This window comes from Alnus glutinosa, chromosome 12, assembly GCF_958979055.1.
Source record: "Alnus glutinosa chromosome 12, dhAlnGlut1.1, whole genome shotgun sequence".
Taxonomy (NCBI): domain Eukaryota; kingdom Viridiplantae; phylum Streptophyta; class Magnoliopsida; order Fagales; family Betulaceae; genus Alnus; species Alnus glutinosa.
The window spans coordinates 8,351,910-8,372,035 of NC_084897.1; the positions used below are offsets into that span (position 1 = coordinate 8,351,910).

The 20,126-nt window shown below is 38.7% G+C and overlaps 2 protein-coding genes across 4 annotated transcripts; one reads left to right on the forward strand and one right to left on the reverse strand.

Annotated features, from left to right (window-relative positions):
- The first annotated feature begins 1,048 nt into the window (after positions 1 to 1,048).
- LOC133852542 (receptor-like protein 33) lies at positions 1,049 to 13,537 on the forward strand. The gene is made up of 4 exons (XM_062289307.1): positions 1,049 to 1,141; positions 1,235 to 1,303; positions 11,086 to 11,275; positions 11,388 to 13,537. The coding sequence occupies exons 1-4, from the start codon at positions 1,049 to 1,051 to the stop codon at positions 13,535 to 13,537; spliced, it is 2,502 nt and encodes an 833-aa protein (XP_062145291.1).
- Positions 13,538 to 14,363: 826 nt separating this feature from the next.
- On the reverse strand, positions 14,364 to 19,419 carry LOC133852435 (pentatricopeptide repeat-containing protein At1g03100, mitochondrial). 3 transcript variants are annotated; one of them, XM_062289192.1, is made up of 3 exons: positions 19,270 to 19,419; positions 15,592 to 18,407; positions 14,364 to 14,760 (listed from the first exon to the last, which is right to left on the reverse strand). In XM_062289192.1, the coding sequence occupies exon 2, from the start codon at positions 18,354 to 18,356 to the stop codon at positions 16,002 to 16,004; it is 2,355 nt and encodes a 784-aa protein (XP_062145176.1). In that variant the 5' UTR covers positions 18,357 to 18,407; positions 19,270 to 19,419; the 3' UTR covers positions 14,364 to 14,760; positions 15,592 to 16,001. The 3 variants fall into 3 exon arrangements, with proteins under 3 accessions (XP_062145176.1, XP_062145177.1, XP_062145179.1); XM_062289193.1 differs by lacking the exon at positions 19,270 to 19,419 and adding an exon at positions 19,083 to 19,234; XM_062289195.1 differs by lacking the exon at positions 14,364 to 14,760 and adding an exon at positions 15,182 to 15,376.
- Between the last annotated feature and the right edge of the window lie 707 nt (positions 19,420 to 20,126).

The following is a 20,126-nucleotide window of genomic DNA, read 5'->3' on the forward strand; positions in this document are numbered from 1 at the left end:
CCCTTGTAAAACAGCATCTTTACATACAAGTGATTTTGTCCAAACAGAATGGGGCCAATCACAAACTAACAAACTCCCCATTTGGCCATTCTGGGACAAAAATCACTTGACCGGTTTGGAAATACATTCTCGGTCCAAAAAATAAAAAATAAAAATTACTCCCCCTTTTTGTCATGAAGGGACAAAGGGTAAAAATGAGTAATAAAAAAAACCAACTGTAATAAAAATTACTCCCCCTAACGGTCTCAGAAGGACCAGGGTAAACAGAGTAATATAAGTCAAAGAGTTTTAACAAAAATATAGCAAATTATAAATCAAATGTCTCAAACAAAAAGACAACAAAACAAAATAAAACAAAAACTCAATCATCCTCTGCCATAGGTGCAGTCCTAGGCGCATCATCCTTATCATCACTACTGCTAGGATGATGATACTTGAGGCACTCCCTGAGATCCAGCTGATTCTGCTCCACCCACTTGTTGATGGAGTGCACCTCCTGCTGCATAGAGGTGATGGACTGCTGCATGGTGCTCATGCCTCCCAGAATGGCAACTAAGGCCTCCATTATCTGTGAAAAGTTGATCTCCGGCTCTGAAGGCGGGACTGTTTGAGAGGATGAAGCCATGTTTGGAAAGCTGACTAGTATGGCAGCAGGGATGGGCACCTCATCATCAGAGTCATCTCTCCTCAGCTGCGCATTAGACTTCATCAAAGTCTACTTGCTGATGGGCTGCTGAATCTTCATCTTTGGTTCTCCAGTAATGTTGATGCCCGACTGAAGAATGATCTGAGTGAGCAGGCAACCAAAGGGGAGATCGGCATTACCCTCATCACGGGCCTCCAACATAACGCTCATAATATGCTTGCACAGGCAGAAAGGCAAGCGGAGGTGGATGGTATAAACAAACTGGGTCTTCTTCAAAATCAGGTCACTGCGCCTGACAACTGGCCATAGGTTGTGCTGCACTATCTTGGCCAGCAAGCAATGAGAGGGAGATAAGGTGCCGATCCGGATGGTAGTAGCCCACTCTTCTCCCTGTGGAATTACATGGAAGAACTCTCGGAGATCGTCCATAGAGGGAGGAAGCACCACTTCATTATAGGGATTGCCGGGCAGCTCAAGGACTGGTACTTCGATGAAGTGACTGATGATCTGGGGATCAACAGTGATGATATGCCCGTCAATGGTGGACTGCAGTACCAACCCACGATCATCGTCCTGTGCCACCTCTAGGTTGGCGTAGAAGAGTCTGACAAGCTTGGTGAGGACAATGCAGGAACAGGTGTAGAGGTATCCCCAGTGGTAAGTCTGGATAGTCTCATAAATACTATCCAGCGGAGGCACCATGATGTTAGATCGGACCACATTGCGCTTAGCAATGACTGTGCGGTCCATGATTTTGGCTTGGAGTGGGCTCCTCTCTTCCTCAGTCCTCTGGCGGACCCTGCGCTGGGAACTGATTGCAGACATGATGTTGTAATAAGAAACCAACAAGAATTTGCAAAAAATAATCCAAAAATATTCTTGTTAGGTCACAACAAAAATTGGGCAGAATAACAGCAGTAAAAGGATTTCCAAAAATATAGACTGAATATATCATATTGTAATCCCAAAGAGAATATCATCAAAGATTATCCCAATATGGCAGATATATGCATCTCATTATCTCAAAGACATTCCAAAAAAAATGAAATTCTAACAGTTTAAAAATAAATAAACTGAAAAGAAAAAGAAAAAAGATTGGAAAATACCTGGAATGTGAGAGTAATATGCAAAAAGACAAGAGAAGGCAATAGAAATCCAAAAACTCACTGGAAATTAAGCACAAGATGCCAAAAACGGAGATTTTGGTGGGGTAGGGTGGAGTATGCGGCGCCCAGGTGTATATATAGCTCCTGTAGGGTCCCCGTCCGGACAGTGAATCAATGTCGTCCGGACGCGCGCTGCCTCGGAACCATGCGGACAGAGCATGCGCGTCCGGATGATTTATCCTGACTGTTCGGCCGTTGGTTGCCGTGCGCGTCTGGACGTAACTTGATCCCGTCCGGACGATGAAACTCCACCCGTCCAGACGCCAAGAGTGACCGTCCGGACGCTCCACACTGAAACATCAGAAAACTGAGAAAAATTTACAGAAATCAAATTTTCTCAAGTCAGTTTCAAAACACACATGTATAATCCACTGATAACCCAATCAGAGAGCATTTCAAAACTACACAGAGATATAAAAGAGAGTTGAGAGTACAATCAGCACAATTATTTTCCTGGACATAGAAAATTTAAATAGACAACTAAACTCATGCAATGCGTGTGTGTGTGAAGACTTAACCCACAAGGTATGACTGTCAATGACATGACACATGGCAACCCGATTTTCTAGACAAGAGAGAAAATCAGTGAAAGATTAGTCAAAAGTCAAACCTTATAACTTACTAGGGCCTAGCCACCCTCATCTGGTACACTCCCCCTGAGATGCAACAGTTAATCATTTTACTTGTACCATGAGGACAAAGTAAATTTTTTTTACTTGCACGTAGAGGGCAAGGCATATAGCAAATTCAGCACATAAGCAGTGAATATATAATATAAAGCACATAATGCAAAATATTTACTGCTTGATTCTTATGGTGCTGCAACCTAGAGAGAATGCCAGAGTTTTTAGGTTCTAGGTTCAACTAGCATGTGGTCAATTTGGCCATCTTATCAAAGACCTCTTCTCCTATCCAAAATTTCAAGAAACACAAAATCAGAGAAGGAAAGATGTACCTTTAGGGGAGTCGTGGATAGTGCACATTTTTCATCGCATGAGAAAATAAGTTATCCTACTCTTGCATATATAGGAAAACACTTGGCAGATTATAGTCATAAACTCTCAATTATATCTAAGTAGAGTAGATTAATGCATAAAGAATAGAGAGATCAGGTGAAAACACAAGCAATATCTGATATGCCAAGAGAAAAGAAAAATCCTGCAAATTCTCCCCGATTTTTTTTTTTTATTATTAAAAAAATGCAATATGGAAAAGAAACATCATATGCACGACAAGATCAAACCTGATGATGCCAATACAAAATCGCTCGACCTGCTTTTTCTGTCTTCCCCTAACAAATACCTGCAAAGTTCTCTTAAGGGAAATAAGGGGTAAAAGTACAACTGGTTCCTAGATTGCATATAAAATGTAGCAAGAGAAATATGCAATCAAACCTGATGTCGTAGGATTAGGAACCAAATCCTAGGCATGAACACCCGAACCTGCTAGGTGTGTATGTTCCCCCTCATGGGGTGACCGTCCTTCTTGACCCAAGCCTGCCTTCCTGAGGGTGGTTGCTGGCAGGACATCATCCACTCCATCATGCTCTGCATCCAGATAGGTGGCTCATTGCGATATTGATCATGTTTCACCTTCTGAGGCCTTCTAAACTGCTTGGATTTGTTCTTGGGGTTGGCATTGTGATTGGCTGGTACAAATCGCTGTTGAGGCCGCTGATGCTGAGGTGCCTGGTATCATGGTGCATGAGACCAAGGATCTTGATATCTTGGTACCTGATGATAAGGAGTCTGATACCATGAAGTCTGAAACTGGGCCGGAGGTCTAGTGCCATGATTAGCCTGTCGGGGCACTTCTTTCTTGGCCTTGGCTTTTTGAGCCTTTAGGAGGGAGCACTGAGACCGCAGTGATGGTATATGGGAGGTCTTCTGATGGAATGAGTCTTCAGAGTGCCTGAAACATCATCGTTGACCTTGTCCTTCCCTTTATCTTCAACAGTGGGAGAGGCTCTGGGACTGTAGGTTTCACAAATACATTCTTTGAAGTAAAAGAAGCATCAGAAGATGGAGCTACATACCTGAGACCAGTCTTGTTAGTTGGGCTTTTCTGGATAGACATCATACGAGTCAGCTTCTCATTAGTTACTCTTTCTAGCTGGAGCTGTGTCTCTAGTAGCTTTTACTCGAGCTCTTGTATTCTGAGCAGCAAAGAACTCTTCTCAGTCTGCAAACTGTTCAGATCATAGAGGTGCTGCTTTTGGCCTTCCCTCAGCTTCTCATACTCTATGTAGAGTGTCTTGTAAGCGTCCTTGAGCTCTTCCCCATTATCACTATGCTCCGAATAGTAAGAGTCTTCCTCCTCAACATGTGGGGATACAAAGGCCAGAAATTTTTCAAACTCTAGAGCTTCTTCTTCTGACTCATCACTGAGAGTCACATTGTAAGCCTTCCCCTTGCCCTTCTTCAGATTCCCGCAATCGGCTCGGATATGCCCAAAACCTGAGCATTCAAAACATCTGGGCCCTCTAGGATCCTTCTTTTCTTCTTCCTCAAAGTCATCTTCAGATGATGCTTCTACCTTCTTCTTGGAAGCCTTCAGGGAAATGGTCTTCAATTTCTTGACCGGGGGGAGAGACAGCTCATATGTTTGAAGAGATCCCACCAACTCTTCAATCTTCATCTCTTCTAGATCTTTGCTTTCTTCAATAGTGGTTACCTTGATCCTGAAACGCTCAGACAAAGATCTTAGAATTTTTCGGATGAGTTTTACATCCGAGATAGGCTTCCCAAGACTCACCATGGAGTTTCTCAGGTCACTCATCTTGGAGTAAAACTCTCCAAATGTCTCTTCTTCCAACATCTTAATCTCTTCAAATTTTGAAATCAACATTTGAAGTTTGGCAGATTTTACAAGTTTGGTGCCTTCATATGTTGTTTCCAAAATTTGCCATGCTTCTTTGGCTTATTCGCAATTAGAAATTTTTGTGAATTCAGATGGTGCAAGTGCTTGGCACAAAGCATGGAGGGCTTTATCATTTGAAAGACGAGCGGTTTTTTGATGGACTAGTTCGAGTGCTGCATCCTCTGGTTTAGTCCAACCAGTTTCAACAATACTCCAACAGTCAATAGATTTTAAAAAGAACCGCATACGTGCCTTCCAATAGCCGTAGTTCGTACCATCAAAGGCAGAAACAAAATTAAGAGTTGAGACATTATAATAAATAGAATTCAAAAATAAATAACACTCAAGAAATTAATCTTCTCAGAGTGTACCAAGCTTTGATACCAATTGAAAAATGGAATTGACTTCTAAAATAAATAGCAAGTGTGTGCAATAGTGTGCAACAAAATATTACAGTGCGGAATTAAAAGAGACAGATATTTTGTTGACGAAGTGGAAACTCAATTAAGAGAAAAACCACTCCGAGGCAGCCAAACCCAGGATATCCACTATTCAGAAGACAAAGCTAGATACAAAGTAGTAACACTCACATACCCCTGATGCAGTGGTTGTACCTTGCTCTCTAACGTGTAACCCAACACGAACACTTCCCAACCAGGTCTCCTACCTGAAGGGGTCTTCAATGGAATCCTTTATCTTAGGGCCGTCTCTTAAGATAGACTTCAGTTGTAGCGCAGCAATAACACACTTGCAATGGCTTGAGAGAGTACAAATCAGCTCCGATAACTTCATAAAATAACTCTCTAAGCTCTGAAGGAATTCAATACCGAATTTTTGCAGTTCTCGATGCCCAGGGGCCTCTATCTATAGGCTAAGGGTTCAAATGGGCGACTGCTGTAATATGTACGGACGCTGTCTGGACGGTGAACTTGAGCCCTCCGGACGGACAATTGTGCGACATAATTTTCGTGATTTTCGCTGAAAATCTTTCCTGTTTGAGAGCCGCGTCCGGACGGTGAGGCACTGTCGTCCAGACGGTCGTATGTCTGTTGTAAGTAATTTCCATATAAGGCATTCGCGCTTCCGAACCAAGGGGATGGCCGTCCGGACGGTTGATCTTCAACACGCAATTTCCATATCTGTTTAGCGCACGTCCGGACCATGATAGGCAGGCGTCCAGACGGTTGAACTTGAATACGCAATTTCCATATCTGTTGAACGTGCGTCCGGACCAAGCTGACTGACGTCCGGACAGTTGTATTTGAATTGCGATTTTTGCCTTATGAATGAGCGCATCCGGACGGAATCCACGTCGTCCAGACGGTTGTATCAATCTTCCCTTATTTGAACTTTGGAAAGAAAATCTGAAGCTAATCGATCACTGGAAGTCGTCTAGACGGGCTGCTGAGTCGTTCGGACGGATGCAAGATGGAACATAAGCTTCTCGATGTAGTGAAGGGTCCGGACGAAAATCCACGTTGTCCGGACGTATGATGCTTGGTCTGTCTGGGAGTCCGGACGGTATGACACGTCGTCTGGACAGATGGAACTATGGACAAATGAACGTCTGGCCGGGATGACACGTCGTCCGGACGGCTGGCAGGGAACTGACTTTTCTGACTTGTAGAATCTTCTAAAACACTTATGAATAGCGGAATCCCTTGTAAAACAACATCTTTACATACAAGTGATTTTGTCCAAACAGAATGAGGACAATCACAAACTAACATAGCTGAATGTAGTTCGTGATCAGAGTCATTCCAATAATCAAGAAAGGACTCAATTAGATCAAAACATCAACATCCAGTTAGATCCTAGATCAAACTATACCAGTTCATTAAAATGGCACCAAGCACTAAGTGTACCTCTTAGCCATTGCCATACCATAAAGTAAAGCCAAGTGCAGCAAAAGATTACATAGCCTAATATCATTTACATCAAAAACAACTTACAGCTATAACATATAACATCTGAGAAGAAAAATAAATAAAAAAGCAAAAGGTCACTATCTTTCCACAGTTAAACCTCCCACATTTCTTACCCAAACAAAAAAAAAAAATGAAGTTACAAGAAAGGAACTTTTGAATCTGATTCTCAATGAGATGGACAAAAATTTCCTACAAACCGGTTTGTAGGAAATATTATACAACCCACAGATAAGATTGACGTGTCTCTTGACATGTGAGAAACATATGTTGTTTTAATAGCATGTACTTCTCACATATTTTTTTAATAGTATTAATAAAAACAACATATGCTTCTCACATGTTTAAAAAAACATGTCACTTTTATATGTGGGTTGTATGATATTTCCTACAAACCGGTTTATAAGAAATTTCTGTCCCAATGAGATATCCTACACTACAAACAAAAAGATCGCTTGGTAATGCAAAGAATTGAAAATCCAACAAAAAAAAAAAATTGACCAAAGTAAAAGCAACAAAGCATTAGAGAAGACGGGAATCTCCCATGGTCAGGGGCGGAGTTACCCTTGCCTGGGCCCCCCAAAGTCTAAAACCTGGCTCCGCCCCTACCCATGGTTGAAGATCTAACCAACGAGACGCCATGAACTCCGAATGACCAAAAGAATTGAAATGGGATTCTCAAAATACATCCAAATATCTGTTTACTGATCAAAATAAACCCTAGTAGCTAAAATTAAAAAGCAGAAACAAAAAAAAAAAAGGCAAAAAAAAAAAAAATGAAAATCAATTTGTATTCAGGACATACCCAATAAGAACCTCAATTTCACATAGTAATGGGGCTCAACCTAACAAAGTAAGTTTCCCTAAACCATAAATGGTAAGAAAAGTAAGAAAAATCAAATCTTTACCCAAAAAATTAAATGGACCATACAAAATTTGTTACCGGTGCAGCTGAAGTGCAAATTGAGCAAAGTTGAACGGCGTCCCTCTATCGCGGCTGGAATCAAACTTGGTCCCATCGAGCAGAGTTCCTGTGTAATGAACTGAAAAGAAGCATTTCAACAAACAGAGAACAAAAGGCAAAAGAAGTGCGAAAGATTATCCAAAATCCGTACCTGAATAGAGCACGAAAGAGGGCTTCCCACCTCTCGGTTCTCTCCATCCTCACAGCTATCTCTCATGTCCTCTCTCTCCAGCTCGTTCTTTCTTTGTGTAAGATGAACACATGGCAGGGGGAATGGGAGGAAGAGAAAGTGCTGGAGAGAGAGAGAGAGGGCGTTGGGGGAAGGTGACGGCACCTTGCCTTGCCTTTTCTGGGATGCTTCGACGGTCCGGCGGAAAGAGAGTGACAGAGAGAGAGTGATGGAGAGATGTGTTTTGAAAAAAAAAAAAAAAAAAAAAAAAAAAAAAAAAAAAAAAAAAAAAAAAAAACGTGGGAAATTTGGGGTGTGTCGCGGGACAATTTTTAGCAAAAAGGGCTCCAATCACTTATTTTTATTTTTAAATCATATTTTTTTAAAAAAATATATATATAACTTAAACTATAACGGAAAGATTTTTCTTTATTATATATATATATATAACGACTCATATTTTGGTTTAAGGATAGTATACAAAAAAGACATGATTTTTCCATTATATTAGTATTTTCTATTATATTAGTATTAGTTAACGATCAGTGGCGGAGCTACCCCTGGCCTTGGGGGGCCCTGGGCCCCCCTAAGGCCAAGGGTTTCTCCCCAAAAAAATAAATAAATAAAATTTTACCCCTAAATTTTTTATTTTTTAGTTTTGGCCCCCCCAAATTATTTTTTTTTTCAATTTGGCCGCCCCAAATCCTAAATCCTAGCTCCACCTTGTTAGTGATCCCGGCTTAGTGAGTCATTTATTTCGTGATGAACTGTTGGCATCAATTTTCACATTTTGTCTCTCTCGAGAAGATGATTGTAATATGAGAAACACAAGGAGGTCAACCTCTTTCAAATATACAACATGGATTCCAGCAATTATAGTCTATATGACATTTCTTGATTTTTTTTTTTTTTTTTAAAAAAATTATATATATATACACACACACACACACACACTAAATAAGCATATACTATACTAGCTAATTAGTAAAGAATAAATTTACATATTAATTATATAAACTAACATATTAATTAGTTATTAATACTTAATTAGTATAAATATAACATATATTGTATAGTTAGCATATAACTAAATATATAACTATTCTATCGATCCTATGATTCTGTCATAATTGACCGGACTAGTACTTAGGATCAATCGCACGTTAGATTGAGCATTCAATGTGTCAATTTTGATTGATCGAACTCTATCACGATCAATCTGATCAATTTGAGCCGTTTTAACAAAAACGGCTCCAATTAGAGGTGTTTTAATTAAAACATGTCAAAATTGAATTGGAGCCGTTTTAATGAAAACAGCTCCAACGAAAATGGCTCAAAAAGCCCTTTTTTTTTTTTTTTTTTTTTTTTTTTTTTTTTTTTTAAGTGGAACTATGGAAGTGGGTGGAAGTGGAAGTGGAAGTGGATGGAAGTGAAAGTGGAAGTGGAAGTGAATTTGGTTGAATTTATATACTAAACTTTATTTGTTTGAATCCACTTGAGTGGAAATGGAAGTGGCCGGGTGGAAGTGGAAGTGGAAGTGAATTTGGTTGAATTTATCTACTAAACTTTATTTGTTTGAATCCACTTGAGTTGGAATGGAAGTGAGTTGAAGTGGAAGTGGAAGTGAATTTGGTTGAATTTCTCTACTAAACTTTATTTGTTTGAATCTGGCCACTTGAGTGGGAATGGAAGTGGGTGGAAGTGCAAGTGAAAGTTGATGGAAGTGGAAGTGGAAGTGAATTTGGTTGAATTTCTGGACTAAATTTTATTTGTTTGAATCCACTTGAGTGGGAATGGAAGTGGGTGGAAGTGAAAGTGGAAGTGAATTTGTTTGAATTTCTTACTAAAATTTATTTGTTTGAATCCACCTGAGTGAGAATGGAAGGGGGTGGAAGTGAAAGTGGAAGTGAATGGAAGTGAAAAAAATTTGGGATGTGTCGCACTTCTCTATTTGAATTTACATTTATATGTTGAGTGTGAGTGTGTGGACAATGGATATAATTGTTTTGGATTGTTGATTTTTTAATGTTGTGAATTTTCATTATTATTTTTTTTTGATTAACAGGGGGAAATGGGAAATGGGATGAAGTCACAACACATCAGAAATTTGAGAGAAAGAGCTAGACAAAGACAGTCTTACAAGCTTAATCCAACACATCTCTTCAAAAGGGCCTATCTCTTGAAGAGAGGAAGGAGCTTATAAGGCCGCCTCACTCTATTTTCCTCTCTGATGTGGGACAATTATCTCACACACACACACACACACTTTTTCTGTTTTTTCTTTTGATTAACAGGGGGAAAGGGGAAATGGGATGAAGTCACAACACATCCAAGTAATATTTTAAGTTCATTTATATGATTGTCTTAGACTATGAATTTTCATTTATATGATTGTCAAGTAAATAATCCAATATTACCACTCATAATAGACATTTTGACACCAACCAAAAAATATGTATCATACATTTAAAGCCCTCAAAACTGAAAACTAAGAAGAAAAAAAAGGCAAAAAAAAAAAAAGTCGAAAATAGGTCCACAAGCCAAAAGGTACAAAAAAAAAAAAAAAAAAAAGGTTTAGCGGTTGGCGGTTGTATAACCGCTAACTTCAACCACCCTTTCACCCCAAGTCATCCCGACATGTTATGTTGCTAATATATCAATTTTAGCACATATTTATGAACTTTTATAACCATATATATACTTGTTGTGATAGTGTGATAAATTACTTCATTCCTTTTTAAATTGTATTAATAATATTTTAAGTTCAGCCACCGGCTACAATAATGATTTTCTGACTGCTCCAGATTGTTTTCCTTAACACTCTGAAACTTCAGTGACGCATTACAACAAACATAATCAGTAATTAGAAAACAAAGAACCGGCTTTTAGACTGCACTGACTGCAACAGAAGCCGAAGAACGCGCGAACGGAACCGACGACTGTAGTTGGTATGTATTCGATGCTCTCATCGGTACTTAAAAATTACCCTATATTCTAGTTCTTTTGTATTTTTGACAATTAGACAAAAAAAAAAAATCTTATAATTTAATGTGTTTATATTTGTAACTTTTTATTGTTGGTTTTGGAACAAACAATATGCAATCCAACGATGGAATTGGTTTCTATTTTTTCCACAACGCATGTGTTATCCTGTTTGGTTGTCGGTTACATAACAAGCATGTGGAAGACTATAAAAGCCCTTCACTTGCAGTTCTTTCCTTATGCAAAGAGTAAGAAAAAAACATTAATTATCAAAAATCATGGAGACATACTCGTATCCGTTCATGTTCGAGCGCTTGCTTTTCTTTCTATCAATGTTTCTTGTTTTACTCATTGGCTCTTTGTCTTCTTTGCAGCCACTTTGCCATGAAGATGAGAGATCAGCCTTGTTGCAATTCAAGGATAGTTTTATCATAAACAAGTCTGTTTCTCTTTATCCTTTTGAGTATCCTAAGGTTGCATCATGGATTAATAGTGATTGCTGCTCGTGGGACAGGGTTGAGTGCAGCAAGGGCACAGGTCATGTTATCGAACTTGATCTCAGTGGTAGTTGTCTGTATGGTTCTCAACTCTAACAGTAGCGTTTTTTGCCTTCTTCAACTTCAAATGCTTAATCTTGCTCATAATGACTTTAATGACTCTCAAATCCCATCTGCAGTTGGCAATCTTTCGAGGTTAACCTATCTCAACCTCTCCTACTCCATGTTTTCAGGACAAATCCCCTCAGGAGTTTCACACCTCTCCAAGTTGTCTTCCCTCGATTTGTCTTCTAATTCTGATTTATATACTCAAAGTGACCTGGGAAGTTTAGTCCAAAACTTAACTAGCCTAGAACAACTTTTACTCTCTTTCGTCAATATCTCGTCCGCAGTACCTGAAAGTTTGGCAAATTTATCTTCTTTGACAACTCTAGATTTAAAAAATTGTCAATTGCATGGAGAATTTCCAACAAAAGTTTTTCAACTACCAAACCTACGGGTTCTTAGGATAGGAGAGAATCAGAATCTCATTGGTCATTTGCCTGAATTTCACTCTACTAATTCTCTTGAGGTTTTGACACTTAGGGGCACAAGTTTTTTTGGTCAACTACCGACTTCAATTGGAAACTTAAGTTCTTTACAGGTTTTAGGTGTTCGGGATTGCCATTTCTCTGGATCTATACCACCTTCACTCAATAATCTCTCCCAACTCACTGATCTGGATCTTTTACGCAATAAATTGAGTGGGATGTTGGAGTTAGACATGTTTCTTAAGATCAAAAGTTTAAGTCTGCTTCTGTTATCAAACAACAATTTGACATTGCTAACCAAGGCCAATTCAATTGACACTCTAGCACAATTTCACACTTTAGCATTGGGTTCTTGCAACTTACAGAAGTTTCCAGATTTCTTGCGTAACCAAAACAAATTGAGTTGGCTTGAGCTGGCAAGCAACAATCTCCAAGGTCTAATCCCCAAATGGTTGTATAATACGAGTTTAGAAACTCTTCAGGCTATAATTATTTCTGGAAATTTTCTAATAGGCTTTGAGCAATCTCCAATTGTTCTCTCATGGTCTAAACTAGAAATTTTAGAACTAGGCAATAACTGGCTACAAGGATCACTCCCCATTCCACAACCATCTATCAAGATTTATCGTGTCCAAAGGAACTTGATAAGAGAAATGTCACCATTGATTTGCAATTTGAGTTCACCTTTAGTACTTGATTTTTCCTATAACAACTTCAATGGCAAGATTCATCCATGCTTAGGAAACTTCAGTTCCTTGTCTGTACTTCTACTACAAGGCAACAACTTCCATGGCAACATCTCAAAAACTTGGGCAATGGGGAGTAGCTTAAAGATGATTGACTTAAGTGAAAACCAATTCCAAGGTCAGCTACCAAGATCAATGGCAAACTGTATGATGCTAGAGTATCTTCATGTTGGTAACAATCAGATCAATGAAACTTTTCCCTTTTGGTTGGGAACTCTTTCTCAGTTGAAGGTTCTTGTCCTCCGTTCTAATGGATTTCATGGTGGAATAAAGAGTCATAAAGCCAATTATGCATTCCCGGAGTTGCATATAATTGATCTCTCTCAAAATAAAATCTCTGGAAAATTGCCTGTAGAGTATTTCCAAAATTGGAATGCCATGAAAGTTGTTGGTGCAAATGATCAGTTGATATACATGAATGTATGGTTTGTCGGCCGAGACGGGTGGGGTTATCCTGTCCAATACACAGTTACAATGAGAAACAAAGGCATAAGGTTGGACTATGAGAAAATCCAAGATGTGTTCATGATCATTGATTTCTCGAGCAATAGATTTGAAGGAGAAATTCCAGAAGTTGTGGGGAGTCTTAAAGGTCTTCATTTGCTAAATCTTTCAAATAATGCTCTCACTGTTCATATCACATCCTCTTTAGGGAACTTGACACGTATAGAATCAATGGACCTTTCCCAAATCAAGTTGTTTGGAGAGATACCTCCACAACTAACACAACTCTTTTTCCTTGAATCCTTTAATGTCTCCAACAACCGTCTCACAGGACCTATACCACATGCAAATCAATTTGACACATTTCAGAATAGTTCATTTGGAGGTAATCCAGGATTGTGTGGAAGCCCGTTATCAAATAAATATGTAGATTTCAAGCACACTCAGACTCCACCTTCTCACTTTGAAGAGAATGAAAGCTCAGAGTCTCCATTTGAATTTGGTTGGAAAGTAGTTGCTATAGGGTATGGATGTGGATTTGTGATAGGAGTTGTTATTGGGCAAATTGTGATTGCAAGGAAGTATGATTGGTTTGTGAGGACTTTTTGAAAGATGCAGCAAACGCGAAGACGGGTGAATTGGAGAAAGTCATAAATTTAAATTTAGCTAAGTAAAATGTTTTAGATAAATTATAAATGTTTATGTTTATGTTTCTAGCATTATTATATGGTGCTTGATGGAATTGTAAGCCTATACAAATTTCAATGTCATATCTTACTGTTTGTGTGTGTGAGTTTACTTGTGTCTGGGTTTTATCCCGTATTTTATACAACGTTCTTTGTTTGTTGGCTTTGTTCCTAGTTTGTGTCGTGCAAATACGATTGTATTTATATTTGATAGACAGGCCTTTGCTTTTCTCTGTTTAGAGTCTTTTGGTTTTGTATGCAACTTAGGGACGGGCGCGCCATTTTTTTTGGTTTTTCGGCTGTAACTCGGTCTAATGGGGTAAAATGTCGGTTTGGTGAATAAATATTGGATATAAATTCCTATAAATTGGAGTTGAACATGTGAAAAATGCATGTTTATTTATTTATTTATGTTTTTAAAAAACTGAGTACATGTTATTAAATAAAAATGTGTTTATGTGCTTGATGTATGAGCCATCTTGGGCTACAATTGAGTTTGTGTTTTGCGATTCCAATAGAACATTTTTTCATTCATTACGCCATTTACTGTAGGAGAAGATATGTCTTGGCTGGTTGGACTGATAAGCAATAACTTGTTTCTGCAACGTCAATGTATGATATGCTTAGGCGAGCAATATCCAAGTTGTCTTCCGGTATTTAACATACTCATATACATTATGATTTTGACTCCAGATAATCATTAGACAATTCATTCGGTATTTAATAGCCAAGCAAAGAAATGCTCTAAATAAAATTGGAACATAAATTTATATTAAACAGGTGAAAATTCAAGACAAGTGGAATTCCCCTTGGCTCAAAGATTCACATATGCAACTTCATGAGGAAACTGCCTCATCCCATCAGCTTCTAAAAAGCCCTCCTCCCAGATGACAACTAGAAGAATTTTCTTCAGAGCGAGCAAGCCTTTTCACCATGAGCTTTAGAGAGTTTCCTCTCCGCGAGTCACAACAGTTACTATGGGAGTAGAGCAGCAGTAGATCTATTGGAAAGAGTCATGTATATGGCTTTAATTGTATTTGGAGTTGTTAGGCAACAGCCTCCTAGCCCTCCCACAAGGGAAGCCCCTACCTCACACCATCCGTCTACATATGAGACAAAATCCTCATCTGAAACCCCAGTATTTTGCTGCAACAAAAACAAGGCCAACGCAGTGTTGTTATGGGATTATACAAGATCTTATTCTAGAATGTATTTCTAAATTTTCATTACATTTGGTTTGAAAATCATAAAGAAAAACAGTCAGTCATTGATATGGCTGAAAGTTTCCTGCCATGGGAAAAAAATGCCTAGTTGCATCAACCATAGGCGCATAGCCCAGGTTTCTGAAAAAAAGCTGAACAGTGAACAGAACTCTAACCCTCTGCTCAAGGTAGAATATATCTCTTTGATCAAGGATTCCATACTCAAATTTTGTACAAAACAAGACAAATTGTAACAACTGGCGTGACATCTGCAACCAAAGAAAATGGACTTACCACTCACTCCTTTTTCTCATCATCATAACTTTCGCCACTGTATGTGTAATGACTCACTCCCAACTAAACTTCCTAAGAGGTTACTCATCCTGGTACTACTCTCACAGAAGCATGTTTAACTGCGGAGTTCTGATAGGTTCATGGCCATTAGGGCTTTAAAACGCGTTGTGTCAAGAATGATGCGAATATACATATAGGCACATCCTCATTTTCAAGCGATGTGGGACGCCACAGTACGGATATATGACTATAGGTTTAGTTGACACCTGAAGGAATTGCTCACAATAATCAGGTTGAGGTTAGGAATTCCATTATGCAAATTGCAGCATAGGGATTTAACAATTCAGAGGTAAAAGGTTCATATATTGATTGGAAAGTAAATAAAGTAGGCACATAGGTCCTATGATTTCTCACAATGCAATAACTTATTCCACTGAAACAAAATGAATGGACCAGAAAGCACAGTTCCACAGAAAGTTACCTAGAATGTCGATAACTGAAGTATGTGGAACAGGTGTGGAAACGTGGTACGCCATAACAAATCCTAGAAGAGAATCTTCTTTCGAACAAAGCCAACAGTAGTATAATTGGCGCAGGTGATGTAGTGCTACTCAAGTATAACGTATTTCAGATACATCATACATCTGCATTTGGAGTCCTACCTTCCCCACCTTTTTCTTTCTTTCTTTCCCCCTACCCCCGCAAATCCCATCTCATAATATTTACATGTCATTTTGCTGGAAATACCGTTGTTAACACATACTTGCAGGCAATATATGTTGAAGGCAGCCAGCTACGGCTACACCAAACTTGATTCTCTTGAAAATTTGTGTAACAGCAAGTCTCAATGGAATATTGCCCAAAAAGGCATGCAACAGACCATGAATTTTCTCAACACAAGCCTACCCACTTCTTGCAAGCCAATGCTGCTTCTCTCTTTTTCAGTTGAGCTTCTGTCTGGAATTTAGGAGCCTTGCCCTTATAAAGTGTTTTATGGTACTTCAAGAAGAGAGTTCGGTATTTGTACTTATCAACAAACATGTTCCTTTTTTCCATCATCTCCAAGACTTCATTTGCTCGAACAAAAAATCCACCCCTGACAAATGTATAAAGCACAGAATCCAGAAGTTCTTGATCAAAACTCATTGAGGTAGAAGAAGCAAGACTCTTCATCTCACCCCATAACTCTGTCACCTCCACATATTTTCCCCCAATAGCAGCATAGCCAGTAACCATGGAATGAAAAGTCTGAGCATTTGGGGGATGCCCCAGACTCCTCATCTTCTTCAGAGCCTTCTCTGCATCTTGCATCAATCTCTTCTTGCAAAAAAAGTGGATTACATTGTTCCAATCATGCACTCCACTATCGATTATCTGCCCTTCCTTGATTTCCTGCAAGAGCTTTGCCATCAACCCTGACTCACCACCCTCTTCACATCCCTTAACTAATATCTCAAATTCTTGATGGCCTGCTCGTGGTATTTTAGCCTGTTTCATCTCTTTGAATAGATGGAGGGCACCTTGGGTATCTTTTTGAAGCACCCTGGATTGGATCAATGCCTCATAAGAGCTGGAATCTAGCTGGATTCCAGCCTTCCGAGCATCTCGTAAAAGTGATGCCACCTCCCCCGCTCGGTTTGCTTGGCAATATGCTTTCAAGAGAGAGGAATATATAGAAGAACTAGTTCTGATCCCAGCCAAACGCATCTCATCAAGAAGGTCATGTGCCTCATCTAACCACCCGAGTGAGATGCATGAATTAATAACATGTACCAAGGCTGAATTATCATTGGAAACTGGGGAATTTTCTTTCTCTACCTTGATAAGGAATTCTGCCAAATCCTTGGTCTTGCCAGCTTCTAGAAAAGCCTTAACTATTTTCACATAAATTCTTTCAGTCGGTTGAAGAACTCCACGTTCAGTTGTAATCAATTCAACTTGCATCTGCAACTTAGCTAACAAAGTATTAAGCATTTGCTTCGATTCAGCCTCAAGCTTTAAGAAATTTCCGTCCCTAGAAAACTCTTCATATCTAATTAATTTATTATTCTCTGAACCCTGTAATTGTCTTTGACTCAAACTTTGCCCAGAGGCCACAAAAGGTGGGGACTGATTTCCACTTGCAGAAGCATCATATACAAGTGTAGCTGCAGCAAGAGAATTTCTTGCTTCTTTTGCTTTTCGAAGCATTTCCAAAACCATGTTGGATGCGGAATCTAGATCACCAAATTTTAAGTGGCATGTAAACAAGCAGTTATAGAACTGTCGAAACTGAACATCACTTAAATTATGAGCTTCATTAATGTATCTTTGAAGCTTCTTTAGCTCTTCTCTTCGCCCATTTCTCTCATATATATGTGCCATAATGATCAACAAGTTTGTGTCTGCTTTGACACCAACTCGAGGCATCATAACAAGTAGCTGCTCTGCTTTCCTAGTTGTCCCAAACAAAAGACACCCAGCCAAAGCAATTTTGACAGCAGTAGTATTAGGTTTCATAGCAATCAAAGGCGCATTACTCTTTTTACGCGGATCGACCCTGCCATCTTGAAACAAGTAACCTATCTCAAGAATCAACTCAGCAGCAAGGTAAGCCCCAGGAGCTGTTTGTGACATGTGGGCCAAAATTGCAGACCAAGCAGTAACAGGGGGATATTCTTCCATTTCTACCAATTTTCGTAAGAGAGTTGATGCAGGAACTGGTAGTCCAGATTTGGAAAGACAAAAAGAGAGATATATTAGTGGCTCCTTTTCTAATAAGGTCTGCTTTCCTTCCTCAAAAACCTGTTCTACTAACCCATAGGCCTTCTCAAGCCACTGAACGTCAAGGCTATCTGAAAAACTTGTTAGAAGCTTGTTCACGACAGATTTCCTAGGAAAGCCTTCCAACTGCATATGTTGTTCATATAACTTCCATGAATCGTTATATCTACCCTCATCAATTGCATTTTGTATTTCCATACTTAGTTTAGCTGGGTCTCGAGCCTGGGCCAAAAATGTTCCAGCCATGGTAGATGAAGACTTTGGTTGAAGAGTAAATTTATTCTGTAATCCCAAGACAGCAGTTTGTGTGTCCAAGCAGGTCAAAGAGGAGCTAACAAACTGACAGACAGAACTCCCCCAATAAGCCTGAGGTTGGCATCTGAATACCTGAGTCACATTGCTAGTGCTGGCAGCCAGTAAAATATACAAAACAGAAGAGGGATTTGCAGTAATCTGACGGCTAACTTTTCTTATAGATAGCATCTTGTCCAGACAGCAAACATTAACAATGATCCTGGTACTGAAGGTCAATATCTGCAACGTGGACAGCATTAATGAGATGCAACAGACCTCAAACTGCAGCAAACATATGAAATTTAAGCAAAAACACAGGCAACTTTTATGTATAATTCATGGAGATAATAACTATTAACTTCTTGCATTAGATGTGAATAAGGGTTCAGCACCATTGGGCAACCCTGCAAAGAATAAATCCACATTTCAAATTGAAAACTCAAGCTAAGAAAGGGAAAGGGCATAGGACGTGTAATGTTTCACGATAAGGTTTTAAAGCTTTTTCTTCCTTCTTTTTTCTTTTAATTTTTTGAGCATCTCTGTTAGAATTGACCAGCACACTAATTGCACGAAAGTCCATATCTGATATTCTCCTCCTAGATAAGATCATTGCAACCTGAACTAGAAATCCAATAAATGAGCTATTCAAAATGAAGTTCAATAGCCAAGAGTTTGACTGGGCAAGTAAGCCAGCATATGCTGCAAAGTCAGATGCATCTAAAGGAAACAATCATTGAAATGCAGAACAGAGAAAGAGTAATTCTGCCCCAAAGAACACTTAATGGCTCAAAATCAAGCATACCCAACATATAATTTTAACCAAATAAGCAAATATAATTTATGGTGGATGATCAAATCTTAAATAAATACTTTAAACGACTCAAACTTTTGATCGAGCTTTGTTGTAAGCCTTGCCTTAATCCTTGACGTCAATTGAGTCTCATCACTCTTTGTTCTATTTTCAGCTCACGGTCCAAATACCACGGAAAAAAATTTCAATCACTTTCTTGTTATGAAGAAGAATCTTAGACTCTAACCCACAGCCATACAATACAAAGAATCCCACACCATAATTTGGTGAAAATAAGAACAAAGAGAGAACCTTTCGCTGCTCTGAAAAGGAGTCGGAAAGTCGGCTGCCACACAGCAAATTTTCCAAACGGCCCGAATGAAGCTACAACCCTTCCACCTCGTTTTTACGCCTCTGCACGACGTCGCTTTTTTTCGGTCATCTAACCCAGAACCTTAACACCAGAAACGAACTCGTTTTTTTGTTATTTTTTTAATTTTTTTAATTTTTATTTTATTCTAATAATTTTATGATGGATATTTTTGTTAACAGAAAGCACTGATATTTCTTGATAATTTATGAGGCACAATGACACAATTTGTAGTTTAAGAAAACATTAATAATAATATGGTAGTTTAAAGGAATTTTATATATACTTTTTTCTTTTATATATATATATACTTTTTCTTCTTTTTTTTTTTAAAAAAAAAAAACCTTTTTTATAAATATATAATTTTTCTTTTCCTTTACTTTAGTAGTTTAGCCTCCGACAACGCTCTGGTTTTAAACCCTAACCCTCCGTTAAGTCGACGCATGCACGAACTCACTGACCTCGTCCTATTCGATTGGCAAAGGTATGTTTACCATCTTACGCCTCTGTCTAGAATTCCGCTGAATCAATCTAGGCTTGCGTTTCGAGCTGCAAAGCATATCAATTTGATTGCACAAAAAAAAGAAAAATTGAAGTTATTAAAAGGACGAAGTTAAGCAATTTTCGAGTACTAATTACACACTTTCTACACTTGTTCCAAATTCTATTTATGCTCCGTTTGTTTCGGCGTAAAATGATTTTAGTATTTTAAGGTGTTTGGTAGGGGCGAAAATAATGGTCAACGAAAATCATTTTCGGTTTGACGATAAAAGCTTTTTTAATTTTTGGAAAACGATTT

Bases quoted from the DNA above. Each gene is read 5' to 3' on its own strand.
- LOC133852542 (XM_062289307.1), top strand. From the start codon at position 1,049: ATGGAAGAACTCTCGGAGATCGTCCATAGAGGGAGGAAGCACCACTTC. The intron at 1,304-11,085 runs GTAAGTCTGGAT...TCTTCTTTGCAG, and splicing joins GTGTAGAGGTATCCCCAGTG to CCACTTTGCCATGAAGATGA. The intron at 11,276-11,387 runs GTAGTTGTCTGT...TCCCATCTGCAG, and splicing joins TATCGAACTTGATCTCAGTG to TTGGCAATCTTTCGAGGTTA.
- LOC133852435 (XM_062289192.1), bottom strand. From the start codon at position 18,356: ATGCTATCTATAAGAAAAGTTAGCCGTCAGATTACTGCAAATCCCTCT.